The sequence below is a fragment of the Emydura macquarii genome, unplaced genomic scaffold (genome assembly GCF_026122565.2).
Source record: "Emydura macquarii macquarii isolate MOO-44397 ecotype Brisbane River unplaced genomic scaffold, CSIRO-AGI_Emac_v2 contig_3517, whole genome shotgun sequence".
In the NCBI taxonomy this organism is placed as follows: Eukaryota; Metazoa; Chordata; order Testudines; family Chelidae; genus Emydura; species Emydura macquarii.
Genome location: NW_027133654.1, coordinates 3,868,456 through 3,885,281, shown reverse-complemented (window position 1 = coordinate 3,885,281; position 16,826 = coordinate 3,868,456). Strand labels below are relative to the sequence as shown.

The 16,826-nt window shown below is 40.1% G+C and overlaps 1 protein-coding gene across 1 annotated transcript in view; it reads right to left on the bottom strand.

The window, feature by feature from the left end:
* NID1 (nidogen 1) overlaps positions 1-16,826 on the bottom strand; it is a 63,140-nt gene that overhangs the window by 12,833 nt on the left and 33,481 nt on the right. Inside the window, exons 13-16 of the mRNA XM_067535809.1 lie at positions 11,048-11,275; positions 10,503-10,675; positions 7,465-7,591; positions 889-1,060 (exon numbers count right to left, since the gene is read on the bottom strand). Coding sequence (XP_067391910.1) covers positions 889-1,060; positions 7,465-7,591; positions 10,503-10,675; positions 11,048-11,275 — 700 coding nt within the window. The remainder of the gene's footprint in view (positions 1-888; positions 1,061-7,464; positions 7,592-10,502; positions 10,676-11,047; positions 11,276-16,826) is intronic.

The window sequence follows — 16,826 nt, the reverse complement described above, 5'->3', positions numbered from 1 at the left end:
CTGGTTGCCAAGAAAGCTAATAGCATATTGGGCTGCATTAGTGGGAGCACTGCCAGTAGATCAAGGGAAGTGATTATTCCCCTCTATTTGGCACTGGTGAGGCTGCATTTGGAGTATTGTGTCCAGTTTTGGGCCCCCCACTACGAAAAGGATGTGGACAAGTTGGAGAGAGTCCATCAGAGGGCAACAAAAATGATTAGGGGGCTGGAGCACAAGACTTATGAGGAGAGGCTGAGGGACCTAGGCTTGTTTAGTCTGCAAAAGAGAAGAATGAGTGGGGATTTGATAGCAGCCTTTAACTACCTGAAAACTCATAGTTTCAGGGAGGATGGAACTAGGCTGTTCTCAGTGGTAGTAGATGACAGAACAAGGAGCAATGGTCTCAAGTTGCAGTGAGGGAGGTCTAGGTTGGATATTAGGAAAAAGTTTTTCACTAGGAGGCTGGTGAAGCACTGGAATGGGTTACCTAGGGAGGTGGTGGAATCTCCATCTTTAGAGGTTTTTAAGCTGCGGCTTGACAAAGCCCTGGCTGGGATGATTTAGCTGAGGTTAGTCCTGCTTTGAGCAGGAGGTTGGACTAGATGACCTCCTGAGGTCCCTTCCAACTCTAATATTCTATGATAATCCAATAATTTAAGTGCTAATAAAATTGCATTATTACTATGCATGGGGAAAATAATGCTTCCAATAAGCATTCTGAAAGAAGCTTTTATTGCCAATAAAACACCTAGTAATACGTTACTCTATAGTAGGATTTTTAGGACTGAAAAAAGGATATTGAAGCTTTATATCAACATTTGAAGACAATATAAAAATGTAGTGGGAGTTTCAGGATATATACATAAAATGTTTATTAATAATAAATATATCTATACAATATTTACATACCCTCTCATAGAATCTGTTACTATGGCTCTGGGGTTCACCAGGTCAGTTTTAAACAGCACTCGGCGCTGGCTACCATCCAGCCTGGCCACTTCTATTCTATCAAGGCGAGAGTCAGTCCAGAAGATGTTGCGACCAAGATGATCTATTGCTAATCCTTCAGGACTGCCCAAGTCTGGAACAGAACAAAGAAAAATAAAAACACCAAATGAAAAATTTGTTTCCTAATATAGTAATGCCAAACACTTAACAGTTATTCCAGCTTGAGAAGCAAAGTTTCCAGTAAGTAATTTTCCTAATGTCTGTCCAATCACAATTAAGGCCAACAGACCATTTATAGAGTACGGTAACCTGTTACAAGAGGAATACAATTGTGCCTTACAAAATTTAAAAGTAGTAACTTATTTGTAAGGCGTGCACATCTACAAAAGAGATCTTTAATCAGTACCTGAAAGACAGCAAATCTATTTGCTACAGAGAACAACAAAAGTGACAAGTTATACTATTTCACTATTGATCATAGAGGAAATTAAAGGCCATGCAGATGGTTTAGGCTTGAAGTCAATGTGGCTCTTCATAGGCTCAGGGATCAATCCAAATGGCACATCTTGAAGAACTGGGGTCCAGGTCAGTGGCAGTCAAGAACAGAATACAGGCTTCCTGTGCTAACCACTAGACACAGCTACCTATCATAGAACACCCACTGCAGTCCCAGTTTAAGCCTACTCTAAATGTTTTGTTAGTAATTCAATAGAGTTACACAACTTCTAAATTGATCATTTTATAGATTTTTCTGTTAATTTTAAGATACACCAAAAGCCCATGCATCAGCAGAAGGACTCCCTTTGACTTTAATGGGCTTTGGCTCAGCCCTATGGGCTGCTAGGGGAGTGTAAACAGCAAGAAAAAAAAAACAGAGTTAGCAAGGCCTTTTTGTCACAGAATAATATTATTTGTAACAAGAAATCAAAATAAGTTCACTAACCAAAGAGGAATAAGCAGAAACACTCCCCAACCTGGAGTTTAATCTTAGTCCTATGACCCCAAGGTATAGAATGCGGCCTTCCCAGACAGCCTCCTAAGCAGCCACTTTTCTAGCTTTTTTTCTGATGATCTGTGCAAGGACAGGGGAGGATGATGAGGCTTAAGTTAACGGCTTGTTCACAAGGAATCAGGAAGTGCCTCTGCAACCCATCACAGAAAGGGATACCATAGAGGGATGAAGGTGACCTATTCATTCTATTCATTTGTATAGTGCCCATCACATGCATTTATGCAGCACTGGAGACAATTATGAGCAGGATAGGGTATATTATTCATGAAGTATGCCCCTGCCAAGGGACATGGGGCACAGGACCAACAATTTAAAAAACCCCAGTTATTAGAATATTGGTTTTAAAAGAAAATGATACACAATATAAACTCAAAAAATATTTAAGTAAAACTGATACAAAAGCATACATGCAGTAAGACAACGCTGATCTGTACTCAAACCAGGCAAAAGAAAAGTTTTATTTAAATTTTTTAAATAAAATTTAACAGACTGTATAAATCGAATTATAGAATTCCATGTCAGGGATATAATTCTCAAATTCTGAAGGCTGGTTAAGAATAATTTCTATAGAACCCTATAGACTTCTGGTGGTTTCATTCTTACTGAATTTTATAGAACTTTTTAAAAAATGCTATAACAAAAACCTACCCAAATTTAGAATTACAAGAACATGCCAAATAATTAGAGCAGAAGGAAGTACATGCTTTATTTGAAATTTAGGAAACAAAAAACAAGAAAAAACCCACCACAGTTGTTTGTCCCACAACATCCAGCTTTATATTATGTTGCCAGGACCTGCTCCCTGCAGTATGCCAATAACAGAGCTCCAGTAGTCTGAAGCATGAAGCTGGTTTAGAAGAGTCAGGTGACTGTGTCCTTGCAGAAGGCTGCACAATTCTATCATATTGACTATTTCAAACCCTCTGAGATGCCTATGCACCTACTAAATTTTTTTAAAATGTACAGTTAGGAGCAACTTTTTATTCTGATTATAGCTAGAATTTAGCACAAATTCTAACCCAAGGGCTTGTCTACCTACAGAAGTAATTATACCAGTTCACCTAAAGTGGTGCAGTCCCCTACTGTGGAAACAGTTGTACAAATATAGTTTATTTCCATACAAAAAATGAAATAAACTATACTAGTTAATATAAGGCACTTTTATTACTTGTATAACTGTACCAACACTAGGAGTTCAATTGGGATAACTATTTTTTGTTAAAAAACCCCCAAAACATCACAACTTTATCTGAAATAGTTATACCAATACAAAAATAATTTTGTAGTTCAGACCTTGGAAGAAGAATAGCTGGCAGGAAAACAAACACTACTGCTCATTAGTAGTGAAATTATTCTATCCTCTTGGAAAACAAACGTTTTTTGCAAAAATCTGGGGTGGGATTACAAACCTTTAAAGTATGTCAGTACAAAAGGAGAAGAAACAATGCCTAATTCTGAAAGCTACTGTCTTGTGATGTATTTAAATTTTAACCAGTACAATATTTAAAAGGTATTCAAGCTTAGCAATCAATCTCTAAAGTGCTAATATGCTAATAGAATTAATCTTAGCTAGCTGGATGGAATTTTGATTCAATTCTGTTTTTGCAGAGGGATTTTGTTTGGAACATGTTTTAGTACTGTATGTGCATAGTTTTTCTTGGACAGTTGTCTGTTCCAAAAGCAACAGGAAATAGCAGATAATGACCTATTACTCTGGCCCCGGTAGTTTCTTACTCAAAATCGTAGAAGGAGAAACAAATACTTTAAAAATGTAAATAAAAAGGCATGTTAAAGTTTCTTGTACTCAGCCAGCACAAAAAATTGCTCTGCAGTTTTCAGGACACGTAGGTCTAGAGAGAAGAACAGGCTGCACACAACTGAAACTAAATGTAAATTCTACCCAATTTCTGGCTAATTCCAGAGGCATAAACTCTAAATTAACCAATAAGGAAAAATTGCATGGGGTTATTTCAAAAGTGTCATAGGGACCCTTCATGAAAAATAGCCCTCAGGGGAGCATTCAACTGCAGAACTACACTCCCCATTTCTGAATTTCAAAGAAAGATTAAATGAAATGAAGTGAGTTTGTCTATTCATGTTCAGGTTTATTCATTATTCAGCCATCAAACAAGCCTTATAATTCTCAACCCAAACTGGATTCCTGGGGAGAAGAACACTTGGGCAAAACATTGGGTGAAAATTTTAAAAAATTGTTACTGTGATTATACTAATAAGAGTTATATTGGACCATAATCAGCAGAAGCTACATAGCCTTATCTGGGTATGTAACTTATTCAGCTCATAAGTCGTGTGTGTGAGCATGGGCAAGCACATGTGTGTGCATGCTGGAGGAGTGGGAATGAACACAAAATGTATGTATCATTACCTCACCCACTCCAAGACTGAAATCTGCAAAGAATGGATCAAGGTGTAGAGAGCAGACAGTGGGAGCTGCCTCATTTGGGGTGGAAAGCCTCTCTCCCATCCCCAGGCATTGAACAGGGAGGACTGCTGACTCTGATGGTCTAGTAGTGGGGAACAGGAGAGGGTAGTGGGTTAGAGATCTGCTGCCAGTAGTTCCCAGGAGTCCCCTCTCCTTGGCACAATTCCATTTTGAACTGTCAGCCAGGAGAGATTTAAAGAGGCTGTGTGTGGCCTGAAGTAAATGTCTTTCCTGGCTGGCTGACACTTAGTCAGAGAGAAACTTGGCTCTCACTAGCATGTATAAGGGAATATACTAAGCATGCTCTGTGCATCCCCCTCCCCCACCTCACCAGTCACTTCCCGTGCTATGATTGCAGTATACCAGTACTCAGGTCAGGCTCTGCCCTTGAGAAGTGGACAAGCTTGTGCACACATGTATGGCTCATATGATTTAAACAACTGCAGCAGAGGGGAAGTTCCCCTTGTGGAGTAGCCCCTGCAGCTGTGGAGCTCAGGAAACTTGTAGCCTCTGGAGGCTATGCAGCTGCAGAGGCAGATGAGAGCTGGAGAGATGGAGCCCCATACTAAAACATGCCCCTGCAAAGCAAACAAACTCCAATCACGAGAACATTAACAAAAAATAACGTTCAATATAAAAAAACTGCAAACTGAACAAGGCAGCTGCAGCAGAACACAGAAAGGAGAGCAAAGACAAAAACAGGATAATCTTTCAGTGTCTTCTGAGACTGGGAGGAGTGGCTCTGCAGGTTTGAATTTCAATTTTGGATAACTAAGCATGCCCATTTAAATACCTGAGCAAGTAGTCAACTCTTTAATGTTTGGTTTTGATTCCACGATATAATGTATGTGATGCCTCGTACAGAAAATTAAGAACACCATTGCTTTAACATCCCTTCACAAGTCACAGTCTGCACCAGCAACAAGGGCAACGGAAGTCCTCAGTCTTTAGACATTTGTTGCTTCTATGGCAGACAAGACATGGAAGATTACCTGATAATGCAACATTGTTATGACAAACCACCAATGAGCTTGGAGTACTGATCCCATTTGCTTTCATCCCTTCCTGATATAATATTAAATGGCTCTACAATACACACCACACTGCAAGGAGGAATGAAGATGTGAAACAAATACAACTCTCAATAAATGAAGTCATAGGTTCTCTGAAGTCACTCCAATATATACATAATCCACTATCGATAACAGTGCTATGTGTCAACGTTTCTATTTTATGCTTCCCTCACCTGCTAACTTATTCACAGACAAGCAAAAAGAACTTTGTTCCGAGTGTCCTTAAAGATAAACAGAATGGAAAGTAGTAATCCCTCCACCAATCCCAATATAGCTGGATGGGCACAGACTCATAAGTGTATAGTATATGCCTTTGAGATTAGCTCTGTTAGAATTGGAAGGGAGTCTTGTGAGCATTTCAGACACCAGGTCTCTAGGAGGTCCAAAATCATGGTTGTGTTGGTAGACAATAGTCACGTGGAACCTATTCCCTTCCCCTAACAGTGCCCACTCAACAGGCAACAAAATGGGATTGCTTGCACTTCCTGAGCACAAGGCAGGGAAAGCCCATTCAACTTGGCTTCTGTGAGGACCCTGGACGTAAGTATAATAATAGAAATGGTTTTACATTTTAGAATTCTGCATTTCATAGTAATTTTGCATGTTAGAATATTTATTTATTGTTGTATAGGTATTGTTTGTCTTTTTGTTAACATGTGCATCAGTTATGGAAGTATAGAAATGGAAGCTGCCCCCTTAAAAACAGGATAAGGTACATGTACATGATGGAGCATATTGTGAAGGGTCTGTGAATAGAACGCTGAGATCTGCATGCAGCTCAAAAGTAGGGAAGACCCAGCCCACAGGAAGTTCCCTAAACAGAAGGTCAGGCACTAAAAAGTATTCAAGATATCCTTTAGGAAACTACAGCCTCCTCGCTGAAGGTGTGACACTAGCAGAGCTGCACTTCCACCCTCTACATACCAGCTAGATGGACAATTCTGGGCAGAGTGCCCCACGTGCTCTGTCTTTAGCGCAGCTGTACCAGCTGTGCTTGCTGAGCAGTCTGGCTCTTGTACTCAGGGAGTACTACACACTTTCCTCTGCCTTATGTAGAGATAATGCCCCCTAAAACCACTACTGTTGGAGGAGGTGGGGTGGGGTCAAGCTGCCCATCCCCTCCCATCCTTCTACTGCCTCAAGAGTCTTAATTTAGCCCTAACTCCAACAAGTTAATGAGGAACTCTTCAATTCCAATAGAAATAAACCTCAGATGGAGGTGCTTGTTAAGAAACAAGGACAACTAAGACAGATAAACAGAAAAATTAACTGTAGATGTGACTGTACTGTTGTGCTAAATGAACTCCTCTCCCTGGATCTCTGTTTATCCAAACAAACCTCAAGCCCATTAAGTCATTATTCATACAGCAGCAGTTGGAGCACAGCTTAGCACCGTGACTGCTAAACAACCCTTCATACTTCATGACTGAAGTTTGTAGAAATGTAGTTTATGGTGCTCTCCAACAGCCATACCTACTACTGCAATCTGCTGGGACCCTGTCCTCGCTATTGGGATGGCAGGCACATTAGACACGCTTACTTCACCTGTCAAATCCCTCCTGCTGTGACGCTGACAAAAATCCTCAACCATGGTTAGCAGGTAGTGTGTTGTCTGAGCACTGCTCATTACCCGGGATCATAATCCTCTCATTGTTACCTTGTGCTCCCATCAACACGTTCGATGTGTTCACCACTTGGTGTCATTTACATAGACTAAGTTCTTCGGGGTAGGCACTGTCTTTTTGTACAGTGCCTGGCACAATGGGGCTGGGGCCACTAGGTGCTCCCGCAATACAAATAATAATAAAACAGACAGGTTTTTTAAAATGTAAAGATTTTTAAAACCTAAGATTCTCCAGTCACTTTAATTTTTGCCAATGTGACTCATCTCAACAATCTAGCCTTGCAGCAGTCAGGCTGAGCCACTGGATGGCAAATGCGTGTCGGTGCATGCATCTTCACACTCACTGTTGGAAATCAATCCATGGAGCAGAAACCAACATTGCTACCTGTTTTGATGATGGTTGTTGGCTCCCCACCATGCAAACTGGCTCTACTGATGGAAGGGCCACTGATCTCCGTCCAGTAAACCATCTTGTCCACACAGTCATACGCAACTCCAATAACAACTCTGTCCTGTAAGTCAACAAGTGAATTATTACAGCCTCGTACTAAATAACTGTTCTAAAGCAAGAGAGAATGGCGTAGGGTTCTAAGCATCAGACTCTATGCAGGGCCAGAGTTAAAAATAAGGGTCCAGTGGGCAAATGAACAGAGGGGCCCTGCTGGGGTCAGGGTATGGAGGAAAGCAATAGAGGCAGGCGGGAGGTGGCCAGCCAGGAGTTGCTGGAGAAATAGTTAGTGCAGGCAAGAAGCTACATCTCCCCAGTCTGGACTGCAATCTGGCCACAGGATGCCCTCTTCACTCATCTAGAAAAGGAACTCATCTCATGACAGTCACCCTGCCTCCTCAAATACATGCACACGTATTATAGGAACCAGATTTTCAGTAGCCCACAAAACATTTAACCAAAACTCCCTTTAATTAATCAGGCCTATTTCCAATCCTGTTACATACACAGAAACACTGAGAGTTGATGCTGAATTTTGTGGAAAGCTCCAATAGCCTCATTTGCATATAAAATTAAACACCATGCATATTTGTTTATTTTATTTTGGTGTCAACTTCAATGACTGATGTAGTCTCTTTGCCTTTTACTGATTGTCTCCTTTTCCGTCTCCATTTTCTTTTCTTTCAAGAATCCGGATATTTCTCCTTCACATTTTTCAGTGTTTTTCCTTCAGATTAATTTTACCTTATTATCTCTCTCCTTCCCATATTCCTTCTTGAGTATCTCTCTCCTGTCATTCTGTTTTTCTCTCTTCTTCCTCCTTACTCTTTCCTCAACTTCTCTTTTCTTTCTAACTGTCCCACATTCCATCCACTCATCACTCACACCCTCTCTCCCCAACATGCCCATCCACCCACTGCTCACTGGACGTCACCACCACCATCACCCCAGTCTATCATGCGCCCCCATTGTACTATGGGTGTCTGCCCATTCCCAGGCACCAACTCCTCACCCAGTCTACTAGATGCATACACTCCAAGCATCCATTCCTCACTCGTTCAAGTCCAACACCTGTCCAGTGGTGTCCCCACATTCTATTCTCCCAATGCTGGGGCTCTCAGGCAGCCCTCATAGGGAGTCTGTTCTCTTCCTTCTGTACCCTACATTACTATATCGTGTGGTATGTAATGTTTAGTAGCTGCCCACCACTAACCCACATACAAAAGGTGGCTGCATTTTACTGGTGCTGCGTGTGTAGTTTGTGAACCGCTTTGAATGAATAGTACTGTATTAAAATTTATTATATTAAATTTAAAACTGTATTTTTTATATATATGAACTCTTCTTCTTTAAAATAAACCACATTTCCTCTTACCTAAATACTCAGTGGACAAGACAGACAGATTTAAGAATCTAGTGCAAAAGAAAGCAGAGCCTAAAGAGCGTGCATTTAGATTTAAAGTATCCTTATCATAGCAACTGTATGGGACTTTTAGTCTGACACTCCTCATTTTGTATGGATTCCTGAGTCTGTCTCTTGCGATGCCTTAGTAAGATAACATTTTGGCAGAATGGAAGAGAACAAGAAGTCTAACAATTCCTTAACAAGGCATTTCAAAAAAACATCCATTAAAATGAGATTTATTTATGCATGGTGTTCTTGACCATGCATTCAGATTACAGGTCACAGGGTGATCAGAGTGTTTGGATGTTGCAACATGCTGTTTCTGCTTCCTATTTACACAAATTTCTCTGTAATTTAGAAATCAAGATTAAAAAAAAATCCTGCTACTGGCAATATAAAGGAAAAAGGTAGGTACAAGTTTCATTAATGATTAAACTAAGAGTTACAACTCATCTATGAAAGTCTTCACTGGAGTTTCTCTTTTTAATTAATGTATTCAGACCAGATAGAGCGAGCCACCAGGCTTACCAACAGGCATTTCCTGTTCCGCTAATACATCAACCTGACTGCCCCAGTGTGTATTTGGTCTGTTCTACAACATCAATTATTGTATAGTCTCTTCATACGAGAGATGATGAACCCAATTCTACTCTTACATCAGGGCAATCCTATTGACATTACTCACTGAGTTGCAACAGAGTAACTGAGATCAGTATTTGGCCTACAAAGAATACCCAGTAAATACTCAAGTATGGCAGTTACAACATCAGGTACTGATAGTCACTCTAAACACGGTGGGTCTGGGATGTAAGGGATAATGCCAAGTGTTAGGGAGAACAAGTGAATGTGCTGAAGCTGGGTGGCTCAGAGTCAGACTGTATCATTTAATAGAATTAAGAGTCACAGGCCAGGGAAAAGAGGGTGGGATTTGAAAAGCATCAGGGAGTCATTTATAGAAAGAGGCTTTCTCCAGACAGGAGACTGTGGTGAAAGGATTTACCACCCACTGGGACTAGACCTGGAGAGGAGGACAGAAAAGTTTGACATCTGAGGTGTGTAGGGAGCTGACTGGAGAACAGGGAGAGATTAAGACCAATGACAGGAAGAGGAAATAAGGAAACTCCCTGGAAGACCTTTAAGAGTAATATGGAGTTTTATACTGGAGGCTGCAGTGGACAGGAAGCCAATGAAAAACATGAGTCTGGGGGTGAGGTGTTCCCACATACGAGCTATAAGAGGCTTTTTTGGACATAAGAAGGGACACAAAATGTATTCATAATGAAAAGTTAAAATGCTATAGGAACCATTCCTTTAGTGTAAATAACTCTTTCTATAGCCTCAGTTTCAGGATTCTTTATTACTGATATAGGTAATTCCAATAATAAAAGTGAAGGGACACCAAACTTGTGTGGAGCACGGTAACTTAGGGACTAAAATCAGTAAGTCCCTCAATGTAAGGGAGATTTGAGAGGGTTTGCCCTCTAGACAAGGTCCATAATCTTTCTTCAGTGACCAAGAAGACATTTTTTCCTAAGCACAAATGGCTATTGAAGGTACAATAGATACTTACTGGAACATGCAGTAAAGCTTTTGCATCAGTTTTTTTCATACTATTTTCCACCAGTGGGACGTGTTCAATCTTCCCACTTTGGGCAAAGAGTAAGTGTGTTCCTGGGGGCAGAGGAACTGAATCTGGTCGAACAGAGGGTCCAATAGAAACAGGAGGAGCAGCTGTGCTCAGACCTTGGTGACAGATGACAAAAAGTAGACATAGTCAGTTCACACAAATACAATGAAGCAGGCCATTATCTACAATGCATAATCAATCCACACACTTTAAAAAGAAACACCACTATAAAGAGACCATAACAAGAAGGTGGTACAACAGAGATGATTTACAACTTCTGAATTTTTCTTGCACAGGCTGGAGGGATACAGGGTGTTGCAGCCCCTGAAGAGGGTTAGCTGCGGGCACACTCCCATTGAGATAATACAACTCTGCAACACTCCAATGCAGCAGTGTGCCTACACGGTATACCAGAATCTACTGAAAATAGATGCTGCAACAATTTAAGAGATACCCATAGAAGAGAGACAAATGCTTGAGCAACTTACATGGGGGTCGGATTCCTGGTCCAGTTCTGGTGCCATCAATCTCATTACCATCCCTATCCACGCACCAACAATACCCACTGCCAGAATGGCATTGAGTTGGTTGGTAGTTCCCATGCTCATCACACTGAGGAACAAACTGACCAAGGGGTCTGGGTCCTTGTGGGTAGTAAGAGCCTGCACTGGCCAAAGCTTGTTCTTGTTCACGCTGACATTTAGTCTTCTCCAGTTCTGGGAGGGAAGGGGGAAAAAAGAAATGAATATCTTATTTTATAGACTTGACCAGACGCAGGATCCTACTGTAGCAGGATATGATGAAAGTATTCCAGGCATCAAGTCTTGATGTCATATCTGAAAAGACCAATGTGTAGTTACTTCAATGATAACCTGCCAAATGGAAGTGTGACACATTTATCTCAAAACGGATTTCACAGTCACTGTTAAAAGTGTAACTTCGTATAGCCTGAGGCCATGCGCAAATGCTAGATTTTAATATTTTATTTATTCAGATAACAAGAATCATTCTTCTTGTCCGTTGTGAGCTTGAATGGAACTTCATTCCTCCAGCAGAAGGTCGAATAAATTTGCAACATCACCTCACCCCAAGAATTGTGGCTATGCCATACTGTTGATGTGTAGTCTTCCTTCAGATCCACAAGAGCAAGTGCATGATAAACAGTAGAAATTACAAGGTCTCTGCAGAAGCCAGAAAATGTAGTGCCTCCTTATGGCTTATGTCACAAGCACGGTGACATCCCTCTGGTATCTGCAAAGACAGTGTGTAGTCTGGTCCAAAGGGGTGAACACAAGCAAAAGAGCGGGGAGGAGGGAGAATCATTGGACTAGATTCTACTGTCTTGTAAATGTGTTGAAAAGAAAGACATCAGGCAAAATAGATATACCAGTCTAGAACCCGATGACGGGCAACAACCCCACCACCTGCGGAGATCTGTGAATATAGAGGTCATATAGGAAACATTAGCATTCCATATGCTCAGGAGGGATGGGCACAGTCCTCTGAAGAACAGGTTTTCCTAAGACATCACAAAATCAGTTTATGAAAAATATACGGTAATCGTATACCTCATGCAACAGGGAATAGTAGCATGTGCTGAACAGAAATGTTTCCTTCAACTCAAAACATACAGACAAATGACTTTTTACCTCTCCAGATACAACTGACTGGATCAGTGTTATTTTACGCTGGGGATCCCTGCATGGTTTGGGTGGGAAAAGAGGCAATGTGCATTCACAACTGATCTCTATCTCCCTCCTCAGCCTGCAGAACCAGTTCTCCCACTAGCTAGCAACAACAACTGTGAACTGTTTAATGACAAGGTTTAATATCCCACTTTCATTTATTTGTGTTTTACGCCATACAACAGCCTTGTAGGGAACAATGTCCAGGATCAGTTGTACATCACTGTGAAGCAGCTCAGATTAGACCAGGCTCTAAGGACGACACAGCTTATCCATATGGTTTTACAGTCACACAGATACAAATCTTAGATTTATTTATTTTTTATTTAAACCGGTGCAAGGACAGACTTGGGACACGTCTCATGCACCTGGACACAATTAAAATAGGGAAATGTAAATGTCTGGAAAACAGCTCAGTGTCTCAAAACAAATGAAACATTTGGCCTCAGCTCTAACGTGGGTGGTGAAGTACCTTGAGACAAGGTAAAGCACAGATTTTTAAGGAACACTATAGAACTAATATTTTGTGTGTGTTTGTTTGAAATGATCATCTTCCCAACAGTGCACAATAAAAAAGCCGGGAATGCAATAATTGGCTAATTTAGCCACACTGTTTGCTCTTTTTAAGAGGTCATGATCTGTGTAAATCATTCTTCAGTGAAAGCGGAGGGTGTACAGCAGCTGGAGACCAAGCCACCTTTTCCCAGTGTTCTAGGGTTTTGAAAGGAAACTATATTATCCATCCAAAATATTTTTGTGAAAAGGCATCTGCCCCTCCCTCCTCCAAAAAATAAATATGAATTCCAGAGGTTGTCCATTGCTCCTCTCTGCCCTAAGAATTATTTATCTGATAGTGTAATAGCTTCTTTCAGTCACTACTGAATTTCTAACAAAATAAAACCAGCAGTTATTTTATTAACAACTTACATTTCTAAATACAAATTAAGAAAATGAATACATTTTAAAAAGGAGTTAGCAATTACGTATTATAGAAAGGAATGCATGCACTCCAATTGTAATCTGGATGTTATATAAAACACGTTCTTACTACAAAATAAAAATGCCACAAGAATCTTGGAGTTCACATGTGTATGTGAAATTAGTTACATGGGATACCTTCCACATTGGTTATAGAAATGTCAGAAATGAGATAGCAAAGACCACAGCAAAATGGTAAGTTGCACGTTACTCATGACTACCAGTTTAAGTCCCAAACCTGCAAATATTTATAAAGGTGCTCAACTTTATTTAAGCAAGCACACACATAACTGTTTGCAGGATTAGGGCCATAGGCCAATATTGCACACAGAGACATGTGGGCAGGTCCTAAAACTTCATACAGTCACAATGGTCTGCTCATGTGGATCCAATTGGAGGACTGAGGCCTTAATTTTAACAATTCCTTTCCAATAGCTAGTTAAGAAGAAAAGTAGATGTTAAGAATGAAAGTTTCCAAAACACATCCCCAGTGTTCTGGTGTCCACACTTCTAAAGGGATGTTGAAAAATTGGAAAAAGATTAAAAAAACAGCTACAAGAATAATTATACAAGAATAAGGTCTGGACAACATGTGTTACAGAGAGATACCCAAGAAGCTCAATCTATTTAGTTTATCCAAGAGAAGCATAAAAGATTACTTGATCATGGTCTACAAGTACCTATATGGGGAAGAGATTTCTGATGGTAGAAGCCTCTTTAATCTAGCAAAATAAGGCATAATGAGACCCAATGGTAGGAAACTGAAGCTAGACAAATTCAGTCTAGAAATAAGGCACATATTTTTAACAAAGGATAATTAACCAATAGAACGTCCTACTTAGGGATGTGGTGGATTCTTCATCACCTGAAGTCTTTAAATCAAGATAGGATGTATTTCTAAAAGATATACTATACTCAAACAGAAGTTATGGTCTTGATGCAAAAGTTACTGGGCGATGCAGAAATTACTGGATGAACTGACCAGTGTTATGAAGAAAGTCAGACCACATGATCATAGTGGTGCCTTCTTCCATTGAAGTCCATGAATCTGTAAGAATGACTGTCCTACAGCAACAGTTGTTTAATTTTTGTTCTGTCACATTTTCAGCAACCATGTCATTTTCAGTTTATTTCAAATTCCACAATATGTGGGACATCTTCCTCTCCGCTCCCCCCATCCTCCATCAAGTGATTATGTACTGGCTTTGTAATCATGTCAAATTCAGTTTGTGAGTGAAAACATGATTGAGTTGGTAGAACAGAAGTTTAAAATATTTTAATGTCAGTTTTATAAGACATTAAAATATTTTAAATTTCTGTTCTACCAACTCAATCATGTTTTCACTCACAAACTGAAGCTACAGTAAATGCTTTGATAACTGCCCAGTGTCATTATGTGATCTAATAGTAACTTTAAGTTTCTTGCTTGGATAATTCATTCTGGATACCACAAGAAATTGCACTGGAATTTTTAATTGCTAGTCCTGAACAGTCTCAAAGAACTGGTTAAAAATGTCAACATTAAAATCTCATTCCTATTTATCAGTTAACTTTTGCTTTTGTCATACTGCACTTGTAGTGATGTACTACAAACAGGAACTAGTCTTATGCTGTTCATGCATTTCTCATATAAAATAGATTATACATACTAACAGTACTAGTGAGTATTTAGTGGCCATAGGTCCCAACCCAAAAATCTGAATTTGTTTCTGTTTAGTAAACACAGTCTCTGGGATTTGCAGGGATGAGAGGGCTCAGACATCTGTTTCTTTTTTGAACTGAAAAAATGAAGCATGAGGAAATAATGAAGTTCAGACATTCTTAATGGCTGCTGGAATGTCACTGCTCACATCAACTCTTTCATTAACAAGGTGGCTAAATTTGGAATTAATGTAAAATTTTAGACAATTTCTGACAGCTACTTCTGAGAGAAAATTTACCATGTGTTGGTTAAAAAAAAAACAACCCACCCAAAACATAAAACAAATTATTACTCATTGTATAGAACCCAGGTGTTCAAGACTAATTTTATATCAATGAGAATAAAGGCTGCATAAAGCAGCATTTTGTCTATAAGACTTGACAGATGTTTATTTCTGACTCCACTGTTCTTAAAACTAAAATCTTGGTGCTTATTAGTAAAGTTCAGATCTAAGTCCAAACTCTACTTGTCAGTCGAATTGTTGATAGGGACCTGGGCTGGGACACAGTAGCACTGGGAGGGCCTGCATCTCCCTCCCTCCTATCCTCACCACTCCTGGAGTGGTTGCCTCCTTCTGGCCTGTGAAGCCTCGGAGGCCTATAGACTGTTTGTTCGCCCTGCCGGGGCTGTAGACTGCTGACTTGTCCTGCTAAGGGCTACAGACTGCTGGTTCACCTCGCCCTGCCTAAGGGCCAGGGTCTGTAGACTGCAGACTCACCCTGCCTCAGGACTTGAGCTAGAGACAGCTTGTTTGCCCCACCCTGCCTGAGGGCCAGGGCTATAGAGTACTTCGACGCCTGTGGCCTGCGGAAGGGACCAGGAACACTGGCAGGAACACTAATCCCCTTTTTGAGTCCCCACCCACGGGGGTGCAGTAGGGAGGGGGAGTGGCCTCCCTCCCAGACAGACAGGGAGGGTTGGCCTACCGCCTTTTACAGACTCAGAAAAATCATGGTGACCAACCAACCAAATGGCGTATTAAACTCAGCAGATTGAAGGTGCAGCTGGAGTACTAGGCACTTGGGCCCAGATTTTTTAAAGCATTTAGGCAAATTCCAAAGAAATACAGTAGGAATCATCCTACACAATAGTAAAAATATTATGAAGCTACTACTATACTCTAAAAGTTACTTTGTATTACTCATAATAGATTTAAACGTAATGGTTTAGTAGATATTTGTTTTATGCAGTAAATACTATATTTTGAACAGTGTACATACCATTGTATGTATGCAGAAGAAATTCAATATATTCTCAAAACCAGGCTTTCTGCATAAGACTAATTTGTGAGCTTCAAGTATTACAATATACTAAGCCACTGGTTCTGCCATAACAAAGGGGATGCACAGATGTCAAAGCAATATTTCTACAACTGTGCGTCACGGAAAAATGTATAAGCTTAAAAATTCAAATTTGGTTTCAAATTACCTTCGAGTTCCTTCTCTGGCAAGAACAACTCAGTTCTCATCTTCAGATTAGTTTGAGAAATATTTAATGAGGCCAGAAACAGTATGTAACTTTCCATCAATAAACATAGGTATTCATGCATGAAAACTTAAGTTAAAAGAATACTGAAACATTGGCTTAAAAGGCGACAAAAGCTAAAGCTTCAGAATTAATGCTGTAAATCTGGCTTCAACCTGCTCTAATGAGTCTAGTTATTATAGAAAAGCCTGCAAATATTGGATGATTTGACATACCACATGTGCGGTTAAGAGAGAGTTAGATAAATATGATATGCAAACATCAACTTTTGATTAATTTTGATTAATGTACTGTGAATGCCTCTTTTGCCTTAAGTGATGAGACATTAAGCACTGAATTCTAAAGTTTTGACTTTCAGGGCAACTAGGAAATATAGGGGGAAGACCCCCTAAAAAATCATCTTCAGCCATAGAACAG